At 36.0% G+C, this 18,172-nt stretch overlaps 1 protein-coding gene across 1 annotated transcript in view; it reads right to left on the bottom strand.

Annotated features, from left to right (window-relative positions):
- LOC129218243 (EH domain-containing protein 1-like) overlaps positions 1-17,946 on the bottom strand; it is a 35,226-nt gene extending 17,280 nt beyond the window's left edge. The window contains 1 exon segment of the mRNA XM_054852468.1: positions 16,931-17,946. Coding sequence (XP_054708443.1) covers positions 16,931-17,842 — 912 coding nt within the window. The 5' untranslated portion in view covers positions 17,843-17,946.
- Between the last annotated feature and the right edge of the window lie 226 nt (positions 17,947-18,172).

Genomic DNA, 18,172 nt, shown 5'->3' with positions numbered 1-18,172 from the left:
CAGCGCCGGGGCCCGTTGCAAAAGTTACCAGGTCCTTGTTTTTTTATGATTATAAACAATAGCAGACTTCTTCATGGAGACATATACAGTAGAGTCTCGAAAATCCAAGTCCCAAAAGTCCGAGGTTTCCCTTAATTCAAGGTTCTTGGGTTGATAATTTTAGGGTATATTTTTTAAAAACAAAAAAATACTTTAATCTGAAAATCGAAAAATTTTGCTCCGTAGAACTTTCTTAACAACATACAATAAGGTAATAACATGATATTGAAAGGTTAACATGATTACATGATATTTAAGGTCAATAACAGTCGCTAAGAAATATTTATTGACTGTTAGAGATGGATTAAGAAATGCCTTTTAGAAAGTAAGAAGTTGGTTGATACAAAAATTATCTTGAAACCATTGTTTTGCCTGAAAGAACAAACACCTCTTTTAGAATATCCGATTGCAATTAAAAAAGGGAAGTGCAAAACTTGGCTCTGTACGATTCGTATCTATGAAAATTTCTCCTTCTATGATTAACGTTTTTGTATTATGTGAGGTACATACGCACGCGCACACATAGACACAAATGTCACAATAAAACTTATCAAAATTTATTCGAGGACGATTAAAAGGCATTTTTTGGTTGCCTGCAAATTTACACATAAGCACGTGCATACATAAAGGAAAAAAAAATCAAAATTTGTTTAGGGTCAATTAAAACAAATTTATCTTGAAATTTGAGTGATAAATATTTCGAAGAGACAATATTTCCTTTTCACAGGGTAGGAAGTAAACAGTGCATCCTTATGTAGTCCGAAGAATTTTTCAGACAACCCCGAGTTTTCAGTAATCCGAGGTGGCGCGAGTCCCAATTACCTCGGATTTTCGAGACTCTACTGTAATTAAATTGCACATATAATACATTCATGCAAGTGGATATAATTTTTGAGCTTTATGAGGGTTATGAACCTCCTAAATTCTCTCTCATCACCTTCCCCCCCCCTTCACTAGGCATTTTTGGATTGTTTAATTTTCAATATGCAATATTCGACGATCTAAGGAAAGGGGGTCTGAAAAAGAATTGACATTCTGAAAATGCCATTTTTGACAACCTTTGATGTCATAAAAGGGAAAAAATGTTCGGGGCTCTTAATTCGGAAATTTTTGGAACTGAAGTCTAATAATGAGAGTTTATGCCACCTTTGGTAACGTTAGAGGAAGGGATTTGGTTCACAACAACTCCCCAGGAAAATTTTCAAAATTTAAGTTGTAAAACAAACTTAATGTTGGTGGGGGGAGAGGGGGTCAAGGGTGTTCTTCTGGAGAAATTTCTACTTCCAAAAATGCTATTTCAGACTATCTTCGCTTTTGAAACAATAAGGGGATTAACTTTTCCCCTGGAAAATTTTCGAAAATCACAATGCAATTTTTTACGATCTTCAGTGATTTTTTGGGTGAGTAGTTCAAAAGCCCTAGCCCGGAGATTCCTCGAAATTCAAGTGCTTAAATTGTGATTGCATGCCATCATTGGTAAAGTTACGGTTTAGGTAGAGGTTAAGGTACTCTCCCCCGGCAAATTTTTGAAGATCATCTTCAATAATGTTGAAAGGGTAGGGGGAATCTCCCATGGAATGTTTTTGAAACTTTATTCCAAAATACGCAATTGGAGGTCATTTTTTGAGACCATCAGAGGGGAACCCTGCCCCACTATTTGTTTCTAAAACATTTAATTGTTAAATTTTACATAAAGATATTTTCAATTTCCACCTGAATAATTTTATTTCTTTGAAACACAAACGCCTGTGTCTTTTAGAATTTTTGCAACATTTTACATTAAGGTGGCATTTTGCAGGAACAATATCCCACTTAATGTAATTTTATGTCCCATGTCTCTTGAATTTCTTGATAAAGATTTGTTTAACTTTCATTTCCTACCTTCAAACATTAAGAACTACTGTTGCGACTCATCATTACAATATTTAAAAAATATTTACTCTCTACATTTAAATTCCTATTCAATCTAAAACATCAGCTCATGTATTTTTCCACATTCTAGTATGACTTTTGCTACAATATTTTAATCTAGCGTCACCCAAATTTAGTGGAGCCCCATGTTTGTTAAAGACTTGAATTCATGAAAATTTGACTTGTAATCATAAAACAATTTTTAGCACTAACCTTATTCATAAAAAAAAAATGCCAATGACAGTGGCACAGTGGAGAAAAGGGAGGAGTTTTGGGTTCAAAACACCTCCAAGAACGCTGTTTTTTTAACACAAATTGCAAATCCTAATATGATAGTTCATATGCTACCTACACAAGGGCGGTTGTGATCGGAAACCTCACAATAAAAGGTAAGTTCAGACTGTGCTACTGCCCATCATGGGTGCAAGTTTGGAAATGTGTTCAAGACGGAAAATATTTTCAACCCCCCCGCCCCTCCTCATGCGTGCTTTAAAAAAATTTGTGTAAAAATGCTGTAGTTTTTACCAATGCCAGTTTTGGAATCTGTGCGTTGATTTGAATTTTAAGCCTTGAAATTGTAATATCTAAACGTTTTGTTATCGTAATTCCAGAAACCTAAAAACCTCCATGGGTTCTCCCCCAGAATTTTTTTTTATATTGAAGTCCAAAATACGCAATGGTAGGCCATTCTGGTAAAGTTAAAGGAAAGGAGGGGTTCAGGGACTCTTACATCAATTGTTTCAAACTGATAGTCCCAAAATCACAATAATGGGCGACCTTCAAAAATATTAGAGAAAGGGGAGGGGGCACTCTGGGCTCTCCCCGAAATATAAGCTTTCAAAACGAAATTGTAGTCCATCTTTCATAACGTTTATACGCTTTTTGAATGCATTATCGAAGGGATGGAGTTCAGGATGTTGGATAATGTTAGGGGTAAAAGCGTTCGCAGCTCCCCGCCATTAGTTTTTTGCCGATCGCAAACATTTTTATTGCAGCAATAAAATCGCTTGGGACATAAGATTTTCACTTTTGCATCATAAATCAGTTCTGATCGGAAAGTCTACCCAAGGTAGCGGCAACAAACCAGAAAAGAAAGAAAGGTGGGGGAAGGGTGTGGGACGACTAATGATAATGAACTGGCACCCCCCCCCCCCCTAGCAGTTTTCATTTGAAAAAGAATTCTTTTATAAAATAGCAGGTGGTGAAATTAGCAATAAAAACCGCTTTAGTGAATTAGATATATTTTTTAAACGAGATACACTTTCCAATATTCATTAATTTAAAAAAAAGAAATAGGAGAACTGAATCCTTACCCCAGGCAGGGCCCCCATATAACATCCCTCTTACGGCACTCAAATATAACCTAAAGTAGCGTTTTAAATATTTCAGCATCAAAAAATTTTCGGAAGAGAACTCCTCGCCATCAGTTTCTAAATTTTTTTCTAGTAATAGTACTCCCCTTACCTATAAACATGACTTATGACCGCCTAAAAGTTTTAATACTTTAATTTCGGAAACTTTTTGAAAGAAGCTTCCTACACCCTTCCCCCTTAAGTCATCCAAAGATAACCCAAAACAAAGCTCTTAAAATTTCAGAAACAGAAATATTTCGGGCTGGGCGGCGGAATACTCCTCCCCCTCCCGCTCATTGTGTTTACTAAAGGCAGTGTAAGTTTGTGCTTAAGATTAACTTTTCTATTGAAAGAGCAACTCCCCTCCCCATATCGCCAAAGACAACCTAAAGTTTTAAGACTACAATTTCAAAAATGTGTTTCGAGAAAAACCCCTGAATTCCCTAACTCTTAACTCACTCAAAAATAGCCAAAATAGCATTTCAATACTTCAGCATGGAGAAACTTCCGGGGGAGAAAGTAGCCCCCCTCCTAGCTTGTCCGAGATATTAAGGTTTTAAGACCTCAGTATCTTGGGTTAATATGCAGACTTACTATCTTTGCAACAGCGTTTTTTCGCAAACTCGTGCTGCCGTTATTTTTCTCATTTCCTTTCTCACTCTCTGTCCCCCCCCATATTTCCATTCTAACAAGTGTTAGATTGAATGACATTAGAATTTAGTGATTCCCAAGTCTTGTTAAAAATGCAGGAACAGTTGCTCATCGATAGTTCAAACCAGCTTGAGATGTTCCTCCGATTCTTTCTAAAATTCTCATTTTCATTAAAATCTTCAAAATCCCTGATAGTTTCCGTTTTACCTGGTATGTGGACACCCTTTGCTGTGGCGTAAATATTTCATCTCGTTAGCAATCACTCTCGATCAGTGATTCAGATTCAACTGTAAGACATTTTAAGAGCGCACATAATTTTCATTTATGCGTGTAAAGTTTGCAAAAAAAAAACCCCGCAAATGAAAAAAAAAAACGAAAGGATGATCGAAAATAGCAAGAAAAAAGGTTAAATTTTCAATTAGAGACGATTATTTCGAAAATTCAGTAAAATAACGAGCAACTCTGCAGTCTGCAATGCAGTGAGTTGGAAATAACAGAGCTACACCTAGAAAAAGTCAAACGGCGCGAGTCTAAAAGCCAGTCCTCCAAAAGCACGTTGCAAACAAAACAAGCCCATGGCGGAAAATCGAGAAAATGTCGATATAAATTTGTGGTTATGGAACGGCCCAGTAATAGTAAAGCATATTTTTCAAACACTCAATTTTTTTTAAAAGTAAAAACAGAAAGTCATCGAATTTCTTTCCGTCTCGATCTCCGTCTCGGAAATTTTGTGCAAGACGGAAATCCGTCCTGAGACGGAAGGTCTTGCACCCATGCTGCCCATTGATGAAAATTATACCCACAACTGTTTGTGAGATGCAGTTTGACCCTTACTGGTACGTGAAAAAGTTAAATCGTTTAACACTTGACGAGATACAAGAACAGGATGAGATATCTCACTCATCAAAATAGTCATCTATTTCACATCGACTCTTCACCTCTTTCACACATTTGCTCACCTTTTTCTTCTATGAAAATCAGTTTTATAGTTAGAAGTACCCTCTCCCAAGATCAATAGCACCCTCCCAACGCCACAAAGTCGCCCTTTCAAAAATAGCGAAAGCCCTCCAAGAGAGAACCCACCTCCCCACAAGAAAAAAAAACTTAAACAGCGCAGTCTGCACCCTGATCCACCTAACTGGGCACTCTTGTTATAATCGCCCAAGATTGTTATAAGCAACACAAAGTCTCATTTTAGTCACCAAGGTTTATCCTACTCAAAAGATTAAATATGAATATGCAAAATTGTTAAGTAATTCTAAAGGGAATGTTTAGGCAAAAATGGTTCTACTTGAAACCTTTATTCACGAAAATTCTTTGATGATAATGGTCAGGATGGTATTATTCGGTATACGTTGTGAGTGTGGGCTCTAATGATAAAATTAAAGTGTATTAATTTAACCTGAACCTTTATGATTTGTGAGAAAAGCTAGATTTGAAAAGAGAGAGAGCAAGAAAAGAGTGAAAAATGTTGAAACGGGAATTATTTGATTTTTCTTTCTCTCAGGGTGCGGGGTATGTAGTATTTGCTACTTCTGCTCTGGCTAATCGGGTCCTGAGAAGAATGCGAATGGCTAATATATAATAATGCTTACTTCCTTTCCAAATGAAAATAATGGCTATGAAATAATTGAAAGCTTTAAAAAAAATGGGGAGAACCGTTTACAAAAAGGGGGGCATGGTAGGTTAAAATGGAAAAGAATTTTTGGTCATATTTGGATTCAGGGGGTCAATTTACTTTATAATCAGCAAGAATTGTGTTAGAAGTATTTTGAAGGGTTTTTACTGTGAACATTATGTTTTATGCTATTGATGGTAATGTAAATTAATAAGGTGATGAAAAAAATTCCTTGCATATAAAATTAGGCTTTTGCCATTTTTTAAGCATTAATTTACATTTTTGAAAGGTTTTGACCCGTTTTTGACACTTGTTACATTAAAAACCAGTTTTTGACATCAAAATGATGATTCTGTCAGGTAGGAGTTTTTGAGACTTAGTTTTAATGATGGTTTAAAAGTTGGTGTCCAAAAAATTTCCAACAATTTTTTTTCAATTTTCATATAGCATTGCAAATTGACAGAACGTTGAAAAAAAAAATTGATTAAACTACAGTGAAGCACCGTTCATAACATTTCACTTTTATACATTTTATAAATATGTCCCTGCAGAGTCTAATACACATTAACCTATATCTATTATACGTTTTTTCATTTGTACGCTGTTTTCATAGAGTGCCTTCAAAAACTTATAATCGATGCTTCACTGTAATTACAAAAGGCAAATTTACATATTAAAAAAAAAAAAAAAATCAGAACTAATAAAGCCAATGACAAAGATACAGTTTAAAGCATTACTTTTTAAATAATTTAATGAGATATTTTTCATATGAATTTATGCTGAAAAATAACAACCCATAAAATTCACTCTTTATAATTTCTTACTTAACTTTCAACTTAGTTTTGAGTTTAAAAGTTTGACACTTATGTCAAAAAATAGTTTTTGACATCAAAAAGTCATTTAATCAATAAAAGCTTTTAATCTTCAAAAGAAATTGAGCAATAAAATGTTTAAGTCGGCATGAACTACATGATTTCTTTAAGGACATTTTTTACTTCAATTAATCATCAAAACTGGTTTATAAGTTCAACTACCGTATATACTCACATATAGGCCAAAAAATTTAGTATAAAAATGAGGTTTAAAGTCAGGGGGCCAACTTATACGCCAGGCAGAATTTACGAAAATTTCCAAAGAACAATTCTTCGAAAAAAAATCGCGTGAAAACGTGAATATTTTTCCCATTTTAGTCATTCTCTTTTAATCAGATGCTAAAGCAGTAAATACACATTCTGCTATGATTTACATGGCCTGACTGTGAAAGAAAGACTAAATAATTACAGTAAAAGGCAGACTACATGACAAATGTGGGAATCGCCATAGTCACGAATTTTCCCAATAGTCGCTAATTAATGCTCATTCTTTAAAAATAATGTAATATGGCTGCAGCAAGGTATTTTATTGATATCAAATCAGAATGCAACAAGAAACAAAAATCTTAACAGCGAAATCAAACACTTTACAAAAATTGTGATCACAGAAGTGAACCCTTTTTGTTCAAAAGAATAAAAACTGAGATTTTTTTAACATAAAAATGTTAATTACATTTCATTTTTCTTCTTACAATGATTGAATTCAAAATTAGCAGGAAACGCTTTTGATTCTTTCTTTCAGAAAGTAGGAACTGGACTTATATATTTATTCCAATTTAGAAAACATTCCTATTCAAGGGGGCTCAACCCCCCCCCCCCCCCCCTAGAATTCAGAACTTCCTTGCTTTTAGTACTCTTTGCAACAATATAAAAACATTTCTTCTCCAGTCATTAATGAATAAGTTTTTTTTAATGTCAAATTTTAATAACTCTACTCTGCACTGAAATCAGTTGCATGATTCCAAATTTCTGAGCCCCCCTCCCCCTGTAGACTTTTGCATATGAGCGCCCTTGTTCCGAGTGGCAAAAATATAAAACTAATGACTGGATGACCACCCAAATTCTGAGATCTCTTTATTTGAAATAACTGGGACAGGACACTCCTGCTCAAAGAAAAGTCACAAACGACATATTACTAGCATAATGATGGGAAATGTTCCCAGGAGCAAAATTAAATTTGATGTTCAGCAGGCTTAAATTCAGACAATAATTATGTAACAAAAGGTATTTAAGTGATTGGAAAAGTCATATAATCAGAACTCTTTCAAATATTTATGTTCCTATAACTTAAAAAAAAAAGTTTAAAAAATTCACACCACATTAAATAGTTCTGATTTCATGTTCCGCCAAAGCAAAGATCATCGAAAAATGAAAAAAAAATTAAGATATAAAATCTCATCAAAAACCTTCACTCGGAAGTTTTCCAAAACAGGAACAGCAAGTTTGGCAATTAACAATGACAGATTGGCACATTAGGCGAAGGTTTTGGTTTCGACGATATTGGTTCACGGAATTTTCCGAAGCAGTGGCGTACCAAGACAGATGGAGGCCTGGGGCGCTACTCGAAATGGGGGCCTACCTGGTATTAAAACTGAAGTTTCTCAAACTATGTGTACGTACCATATATTACAGTAATTAAGTAGTACATTTTTACATATTTCAGTAGTGTTGGTTTGATTTCGGACACTATTGTAAATACCACAGTAAAACACATGGTTTTAAGTAAAATTAAGTAAATATTATATTTTTAATAAAATTGTGCTTTGTCAGAAAATATCAAAAACAGAAAAAAGTCCTAAAATTATATTTTATATTAAAAATTTATTGCATCTGAACATCTAAGCACAGTGAACAGAAACGTTTAGGCATTCCAGATTTAATTAATTTTAGGATAAAAATTGGCTTTTACAGAAAAAAAAACCCCTTTACTATTCCTTTGAGTAAGACACACCAGGGAACTATTTACCTGATAACATCACCTAATCTCAGAGAAAAATATTTTTAAAACATGCTTACCTAAATAAGGACGAAATTCACATGTTCACAGTCTAAATAAAACTTTTCTGCTAGGTCTCACTCGCAAAAAAAAAAAAAAAAAAACGCTCTTTATGTTCTTCAGACAAAAAAACTCTGGTGTGACCCTATACTTGCCTGGCGCGTTTGATTGAAGTGGAGAAAACGCTCCGCGCTGGTAGAATTAAAAATATTTAATGTTCGACAGAAATTAAGACAAAAAAATTTTGCATATGCGTGGGTTTAACTAACTAATCCGATTTCTAAAGCGAAGAGCGTAATTTCCCCTGATTATCAGACAAAGGGCTAGGAGCTATTTCTTTTGCTTGGCCGCAGTTCATTTCTCCATAGTCAAGTAAGCTTGCAATCGAGTATAGAATGTTCAAAAATAGTGTATGAATTAAGACTAGACCATCGTAGTCTCAATACACAAAACAAAACATGAAACAGATATTTTAGCTGTATATTGTAATGATCAAAAATCATAAATGTGCATCTGTTATGCATTAGTTTTTTTTTATATAAATTGTTTGAAAAAAAAAAAATGCATAAAACTTTGCTGAAAGCACTTAACAAAATAAAAGCAAATGATTTTTATAGGTTTAGTTAATTTTAAAATTTGGGGCCCCCATTAAATTCGTGGCCCAAGCGCTCATGTGCCTTTGTACACTAGGACGGGTCACTATGAAAAAAATTCATATTTAACAAAATTTATGATATATAGGTAACTGATTAATATTTCTAATCATGATGTATATGACAGATCTACTGGAGAAAATAAGATACAATTTCGGGGCTTATGTCAAAGCGGGGCTTGTGGGACATAATTTGCCCTCTCTTTGTTTAGGCAAGAAGCACTGAGAAAATATTCATTCTACATAAAAAGGCAACTTTTTATTTATCTAAACCATGACATAAGGCACGTCTGGCAAAAAAGAAAACGAATTAAAATTTTGGGGCCTATGTCAAAGCGGGGCCTGCGTATCATAAACCCTCCATTGATCCCGAAGTGGTATTGATTGTATCCCTGAACAAATATTTGGTCTTTAAAAAAATTATGATTTATCAAGCCAACTTGTTTCAGCATTCAAACCAAGATATGCGACAATATTGGTGAAAACCAAAAATTAAAATTTGGGGGCTGTTCGGTGTGCCCCGTCACTAACTACAGCAGCGCCACCTACGGCAAGTAAGAGTAAGCTAGCAGAAGCAATTGGATGTTCAACGAATGAGGAAGTAATCCTCAGCTGTGCCCTGCACATATATGTAACGGCCCCTTGGCCTATGTGAAGAACTATTTCAGCTGCTATTCTCAAAAATTGTCGATCAACGGATCTGATTTTCCTGATCCTTTTAATACAAAAAAAAGAAAAAAAAACGAGTCTTCGTTTGTCAATCATTACCCGCGATTTCAATGATAAGCATTTATGAATACCTCCTAAACAGAAATAAAGTTGATACAAAGTCTGCTTTCAAGAATCACAAATCTACTGGATTGCAAGTACGTTGTGAATTGTAATTCCTATTCTTAAGTTGAAGCTATTTTTTCAAAGATGGAAGCTTTTCTGCTCTGTGTTCACACAGAATGGCTATGACAGGGAGTCATGGGTGCAAGTTTGTTGATGTGTTCAAGACGGAAAATATTTTCAGCCCCCCGCCTCAAGCATGCATGCTTAAGGAAAAATTCATGTGTGTAAATGTTGTAGATTTTAACAATGCCAGTTTCGGAATCTGATTTCAGTTTTAAGCTTTTGACTTTTCTAACAACACGAACTTAGTTTAGATTGTAATATTTAAGCGTTTTGATATCGTAATTCCAAAAACCTAAAAGCCGCCAATGACGGAGACTCTTGGGGGTTTTTCTCCAGAATTTTTTTCAAATTGAAGTCCAAAAAACGCAATAGTAGGCCATTTCGATAAAGTTCAGGGAAAGGAGGGGTTCAGGGACTCTCTAACATCATTTTTTTTCAAACTGATTGCCTCAAAATCACAATATTAGGTGACCTTCAAAAATATTAGAGAGGGAGGGGGGACGCTCTGGACTCTCCTCGAAATTGAAGCTTTAAAAACGAAATTGTACTCCATCTTTCATAACGTTTATACGCTTTTTGAATGCATTATCGAAGGGATGGAGTTCAGGAACTCTACTTCGGCAATATTTCGAAATTGAAGTTCCAAAAACGCAATTGTAGACGATGTTTGATAGGGCTAAAAGCGTTCGGTTCTCCCCACCGTTAGTGTTTTGCCAATCGCAAACATTTTTATTGCAGCAATAAAATCGCTTGGGACATAAGATTTTATTTTTGCAACATAAACCAATTCTGATCGGAAAGTCTACCCAAGTTAGTGCCAATTTAACCAGAAAAGAAGGAAAGGTGGGGAAGGGTATGGGCGACTAATGATAATAAACTGGCACCATTCCCCCATAGTCTTCATTTGGAAATAAATTATTTCGTAAGATAGCAGGTGGTGAAATTAGCCATAAAAAAAAAAAAACCACTTCAGTGAAGTAGATACATTTTTTAAACGAGGTATACTTTCCAATATTCATTAATTTAAAAAAAATCAATAGGGGAACTGAATCCTCACCCCAGGGAGGGCCGCCAACTCACATCCCTCTTAAATCACTCAAATATAGCCTTAAGTGGCATTTTAAATATTTCAGCTTCGAAAAAATTTCGAAAGAGAACTCCCGAACCCTTTCTTCTGAATTTACCACAAATATCCTAAATTTGAGTTTTAAGAGGCTTCAGTTTCTAATACTTTTTTTTTCTAGGAACAGTACCCCCCCCTTACCTATATACATGACTTATGACCGCCTAAAAGTTTTAATATTTTAATTTCGGAAACTTTTTGAAAGAAGCTTCCAACTCCCTTCCCCCTTAAGTTATCTAAAGATATCCCAAAACAGAGCTCTTAAAATTTCAGAAACAGAAATATTTCGGGCTGGGCGGCGGAATACCCCCCCCCCCTTTGTGTTTATTAAAGCAGTATAAGTTTGTGTTTAAGATTTATTTTTCTATTGAAAGAGCAACTCCCCTCCCTACATCACCAAAGACAACCCGAAGTTTTAATACTTCAATTTCGAAAATGTTCCGAGAAAGACCCCCGAATTCCCTAACTCTTAACTCACTCAAAAATAGCCAAATTAACAGTTTAATACTTCAGCATGGAGAAATTTTCGGGGAAGAACCCCCCCCCCCCCCCCCCCCCCGAACTTCTTCCCCTAAGTTCACTAAATTTGACTTAAATTTGATATTTCCCCTATTCATCACCGAAGTTTAAAAAATTTAAGTTCTAAAACTTATTGAGAGAAGGCCTTCGAATTCCTTCCTTAGTCTCCAAAGATAACCTAAAGCTGAGTTCTGAATACTTCAGCTTCGAATTTTTTTCGGGGAAGGGGAACCCCGAATCCCAAGACGGTCTAAAGTTGCGCTTTTAAGACTCCAGTTTCGAAATTTCGCCTAAACAGAGCCCCCTCCCCCTTAACATTGCCAAAGACAGCCTAAAAGTTTTAAGACTTCAATTACAAACACTTTTCGGGAGAGGGTCCCAAATTCCCTTTCTCCACTTAAGTATAGACTCAAACAGTTTTTAATACATCAGCTACAAAACATTTTCCGTTTTGAACACCAAAACCATCTCAGTAATTCACCAAAGATTGCCTAAATTAGTGTTTTTAAGACTCCAATTTCCGATTTTTTTTTTAAACCTCCCCACACCATTAAAGACAGTCTCAACATTTTTAACTTTTAAATTTTTAAGAGTTTGCAGTGAGAAAATCCCGAACCACTCCTAGCTTCAAAAACGACTTTCAATTCAGTTTTTCAATATTTTATTCTGGATCCCTTGAGTAGCCACCCACTCCCTCGTTTTAGATTGTCCAAAAATACAAACGTTTTAAGACCTCAGTATCGTGGGCTAATTTGCGGACTCACTCTCTTTGCAAGAACAGAGTTTTTTCGCAAATTCGTGTTGCCGTTATTTTTCTCGTTTCCTTTTCTTTCTCTCGCCCCCCCCTCCCCTCATATTTCCATTCTAGCGAATGTTAGATTGGAAGACATTAGAATTTAGTGATTCCTCAAGTCCAAGAATATTTTACCAGAAACATGTTGAAAATGCAGGAACAGTTAGTTGCCTATCGGTGTTTCAAAACAAGCTCGAAAATTTCCCTCGAGTCTTTCCAAAATTCCCATTTTCACTAAAATCTTTAAAGTCCCTGATAGTTCCCGTTTTGCCTGGTGTGTGGACGCGCTATGTTGTGGCGTAAACATTTCGCCCGTCAGCAATCACTCTCAATCGGGGGTTTAGATTCAACTCTAAGGCATTTTTTGAAAAAAAATAAAAATAAAAGAGTGATTGAAAATGGAAAGAGAAAAGGCTAAATTTTCAAATAGAGACGATTAATTAGATAAATCAGGGAGAATAATGAGCAACTTCGCGGTCTGCAATGCAGTGAGTTGGAAATAATGGAGCGAGTCTAAAAGCCACTCCTTCCAAAAGCACGTTGCAAACAAAACAAGCCCATGGTTGAAAATCGAGAGAGTGTCGATGTAAATTCGTAGTTATGGAACGGTTCAGTAATTAAAGCATATTTTTAAACACTCAATTTTTCTTTTTTTAAGTAAAAACTGAAGGAAAGTCATCGAATTTCTTTCCGTCTCGACCTCCGTCTCGGAAATTTTCTCCAGGACGGAAATTCGTCCTGAGAAGGAAGGTCTTGCACCCATGCAGGGAGTTTTGGTGTCATATTCAATCAATTCTCCTGTTGTAGCTTTTCAGTTCACACACACTTATTACAGTTGCTACCTAATTTTCAGGTTTGATATTTAATATATTTTATTACATATTTGTTCATCACTTTTTTTTTTTTTGTTTAATCAACTTGCTTCTGTAGCAAGATTGATAGGCATAAAAAAAATTGAAAGATAACAAAATTTAAATTTAATCTCCGAGTGCTTTCTCCTGCGTTAAAATTGCTTTGAATGTAATACCAATAGCTGTACTATGATACTATACTATAACTTTAATTAATGTGTTTGTTTACCGATTGTCGAATATCTAAATTTGTTTACAATTAGAGCGCCTAATATTAAAGTACCGTCAATAACTCGAAGTCCCAAGAGACGGGCTAAATGGTTCGAGTTATTGATAGTTCGAGCTATGGGAAGTTTTTTTCTCATGAGGTAATGAATAGTGGTTCTTTATTTTAATCACACAAATCAAACTGTTTGAAACCCGCCAAAACACTGGAAACTTTCAGCTTTGCAGGAAGCAAATAAAAAATTGTTCAGGTTGAGTTTTTCTAATAATCAATTTAATATTATAGATCAATATAGATCTTCACACATTACAGTAAAAATACAAAGCTGATGAAATTAAGGTGAATGTTTCCAGCTCGTAAATACCTCGCACAAAGTGTGTTTACTACATAATATTCATTAAGATTCAATCCTTTCGCTTTAAAGCATTGGCTTTGATTCGACGATCAGGACCTTTAGAAATTTGAACATCTTTATTTCTAACATCTTATTTGCTCCTGTCCTCATGCTGTACCCGAAAGCAGAACAACATCCCCTCTTTTTACGAAAATTTTGCGCCTTTGAAATTCATGATTAATTTTAAAAATTCAATCAAATTACAGATATGTAAACAGAGCAATTCGTCGTAAGAAGCAATACAAATAAGACTTCCGCCGGAAGTTTTGAGTGACCCCGTGCAGCCCTGCCACCTAGTGTTCAAAAGAGTAAGCGTGGCTTGGAATTTGGTGAATATGTAACGGCCCCTTGGCCTATGTGAAGAACTATTTCAGCTGCGCCCTGCACATATATGTAACGGCCCCTTGGCCTGTGTAAAGAACCACTATCAGTTCAATGCCCCTTTGGCATCAATAAAATAATTAAAAATTTCATAATACAGTCCACTATTCACAGGGGCGCCGACTTGGAAAAATTATTGAGGAGGCTGGGCCAGTCATCACCGGGGGTTTATGGGGTTATGTAATCCCACGGAGGTTACCCCCCCCCCCAAAAAAAGCTCGTTTTTTGTGCCTTGAAAATGCCAATTTACATACTTTCTGGTGTGTATAATTTAAACAAACAAACAGTATATGACATGGCGTTTTCAAAGTAAAACAATCCAAAAATTGGTATACAAATTTCTCTGGTTCAACTAGATCATGCCACTTGTCTTAATAAGAGACATTTTTTTGTTCTGTTTTATGGGGAGTCATGCAGTGCCGTAGCTAGGCATGGAAAAGGTAGGGTGGTTGACTCTCTTTGAAGGGCACTCCCAGAAACTCCGACTTAAAAAATATTGGGGAGGGGGGGAGGGGCATGCCGCAGGAAATTTTCTAAATCTGAGATCAAAAATAGCGAGTTTTAAAGTTTTTTAAAAGCATTTTAAAGTCATATAATCAACATTAGAACCCCGAAAAGTCGACAAGCCCAACACATATTTTTTGGCTTTGAAAAAAGGAAAAAATAAATACGAACACACACAGTATTTTTGTAAAAAGGTAATTTAATTTACGCATGCTTTTTAAGACCAGTTGTTTTTTCATTAGTGATATCCGCTAACGTATTCAAGCGTAAACGCAGTCTCTCAATGTCTAGGTCATTTTTGAAGAACTCAGTTGATTTTTCGAAATGTTTCACCTCTGTTTAATAAAAGCAAGCACTCTTGTTCAACTGCAATGACCTGTGTGCGTCCAGTTGATGTAAATCGCCCAATAATGCAAAATTGCACCATTTTACAAAGCTCAATGTATATGTCCTTGTAGTACACTCGAGTCCCGACCAACGCGAGGGATGCATTCCAAGACCCCTCGCGTAAGTCGAAATTTCGCGTTGTGGAAAAAGGTATGTGTAAAATTTTTTATAAACGTACCCAATTATTTTAGACACTTGTAAACACCCCCTCAAACTGTTAAAAATCATCTCTTAACTCTACCCTAACTGTACATTCCTGTTTCTTACATAAAGAACTGAATGTTATTTGTTTTTTAAAAATACCGTTTTATTTAACATAAAATACTGCTACGATGTACAAAACCAATGATCAATGGGAAAGAAAGAAAAAGTAAACCGGTATACGGTAAGCACAGTATATAGTAAGAAAAGCAAATGCATCTTTAGTTGCACTGAACAGTCGATCCATTAATGATATTTATACACAATACATGAGAAGTTTCCCTTTTCATAAATATTTGCATTTTACTAAGACACTACTCGGTGAATTTTTACGGATTTCCTTTTTTTGACTTGTAATTGTATGTATGGAAGATTCACTCAATACCTAATTCTCGTGCTACCTTCAACGCATTTTTTAGTTGAGCTTCAGCTTTTCAAGAAGCTCTAGCTTTTCTTTAATTGTCAGAAACTTTTTCCTTTTATCTTCACATACTTTAAATGAAACAGCGCTCTTAGGTGTCATTATGTTTCATTAAATTTCGCATTTAAAATGAAAAAGGAACTTCCACTCTCAGCGATGCTAAAAGGAAAAAGATCCATTCATGAAAAAAAAAAATTTTAATAGCCAAAGCCGATACGAACACACCACGATTCCCTCTCGAGAATTTTCGTGTTGCGGGTGCGTGATTCGCGTTAGGTCTGAATACTGGAGAAAAAATCGCGTTAGAGCCATTTCGCGAAAGTAGCCGGAGTCAACTGTATTCCTTTTGGATTTTGAAAGTGTGCGGTGAGCTGCCTTCGTTATTTTCACTTCTTTGGTATACGTAGATTCTGAGGAAGGGAAGGATCATCATTTTGTGAAGGTTTTCTTTTAAACACAATTCCTAAAAGTATTCAAAATTATCACGCCTCCCATTTTATATACAAATCAAGCTCTCATATATTTTTTCCGGTTCAGCAACACTTAGGTGAGCGCGCCGCAGCGCTGCCCACCAGCAACAGACTTGACCCGTAATTCGCGCACTGGGACAAATTTTTACAGTACTCGTAGCACTGTTACACTATCATTATTCACACCACTCGTTTTCAGTTAACCTGCTTACACAACCGTAATAATTATTTGTTTTAACTCATTACTGAATGTATTTTACAAGGTAAACTATCTAAAAGATAAATTTATGATTTTAAAAAGCATAATGTAATAATTTTTTTGATTTATTGGGGGGGGCTCTTCCCCCTCAAAAATATTTTTGAGGGGGTTCGGGCCCCCTCAGGCCCCATGGAGTCGGCGCCACTGACTACTCATTTCTGAGCTCTCAACAGGGGCCTATGTCAAAGCGGGACCTGGGGCGGACAGCCCCCCTCGCCCCCCTTCGGTACGCTACTGTTCCGAAGTATAAAGTCTCCCTCTTAATAAAGTTAAGAAACAAAAGAAACAATCGATCAATTAAAGACTAAGGCTATTTTGCAAAACAAGTACAAAATAATCCTGCTGGTGATTAGAATACTTTCATTCACGAAAATACTAAAACTTTATACTCAAAAGAAAAAATATATACGAACCTTAGCTAGTCTAGCTCTCTTGATTAAATCATTTAACTTCCTAAGGGCAGCATTTTTAGGCAAGCTCTGTATGTCTTTAAACATATCCATAGTTTCAGCTTCAAACAGTTTACGATTAGCATCAAAATTCAGAGGCTGATCCCAAAAGGAGCCGATATAAACTCTAGCAACTTCAGGCGTGTTTAGCACTTTTCCCAAAGACCACATCAATGCTCCATACACTCGCATGAGTTGTTGAGAATCAACCATGTCAGCTTTATTCAAGACAATGCGAATTTTATCATCATGTCCACGCAAAGCTTCAATGCTACGCCGAAATTCGTCCGATATATCCAACTTGTGAGCGTCAAAGAGGAGAATGATGCGATCAACTCTTTCCGCGAACCACTCCAAGACACCGGTGAAGTCATATCCTCTGTCAACACGTTGCTTTTCTCCAGATAAGATTCCAGGAGTGTCAATGATTGTGATGCTTTGTAAGACATCTGAATTCATTACTGAAGACTGAAAACGATTAAGAAAAGCGTTTCCAAATTTGCTCAAAGGTCGGAACTGTCTCTTTGGATCAACAACCAGTGCATTTCCAGGAATGACATTCTCTTGCTCGCCGTGCATCACAGCAATAAAGCGATCAGTGGTTGGTTCGGGTCCTATTCGGATGCCAGGGAAATCTTTCTCAAGCAAATATTTTATGAAAGTAGTTTTCCCAGTTGAATATTGACCAACTAATAAAATCATAGGTTTAGCTTCAAAATCGGCATCGTTCAGAGGAGGTGAGTGAAATTCATGGAACAGGTAATGTTCTTCCAGAGGCAATATTTTCAACTTATAAATCTTCTTCAACCCTTCAACCACATTGTTATACAAATCCGGCTGGTGACGCCGCGAATCTTTGGTCAGATAACTAAACATTTTTTCGTTTGAAAAATTCTTTAGTAGAAATTAAATAAACAAACTTTTGCTGTCACCTCCCACTTTCAACCGCTCTTCTTCCGAGTGCTACAACAACTACACACTACGACCTACGACTGACTCTGACTGCTGGCTGGCTGGCTCGCTGCCTGTTTGCCAACAACAAACTTTTGCTGTATCAAGTAGCGCCCCCTATATAGAGATATCTCTTTCATGGAGGTGATGTCTCTTAAGTTGCTCGGTAGAGAAAAATCACATGACAGTGTAGATACTATTTACTCATTCGACTGACATACATTCTTTGAATAACGCTGTATATACTGCATTCTT

This window comes from Uloborus diversus, chromosome 3 (genome assembly GCF_026930045.1).
Source record: "Uloborus diversus isolate 005 chromosome 3, Udiv.v.3.1, whole genome shotgun sequence".
NCBI lineage: Eukaryota > Metazoa > Arthropoda > Arachnida > Araneae > Uloboridae > Uloborus > Uloborus diversus.
The sequence above is the reverse complement of the archived record's forward strand: the minus strand, read 5'-3'. Positions and strand labels throughout refer to the sequence as shown.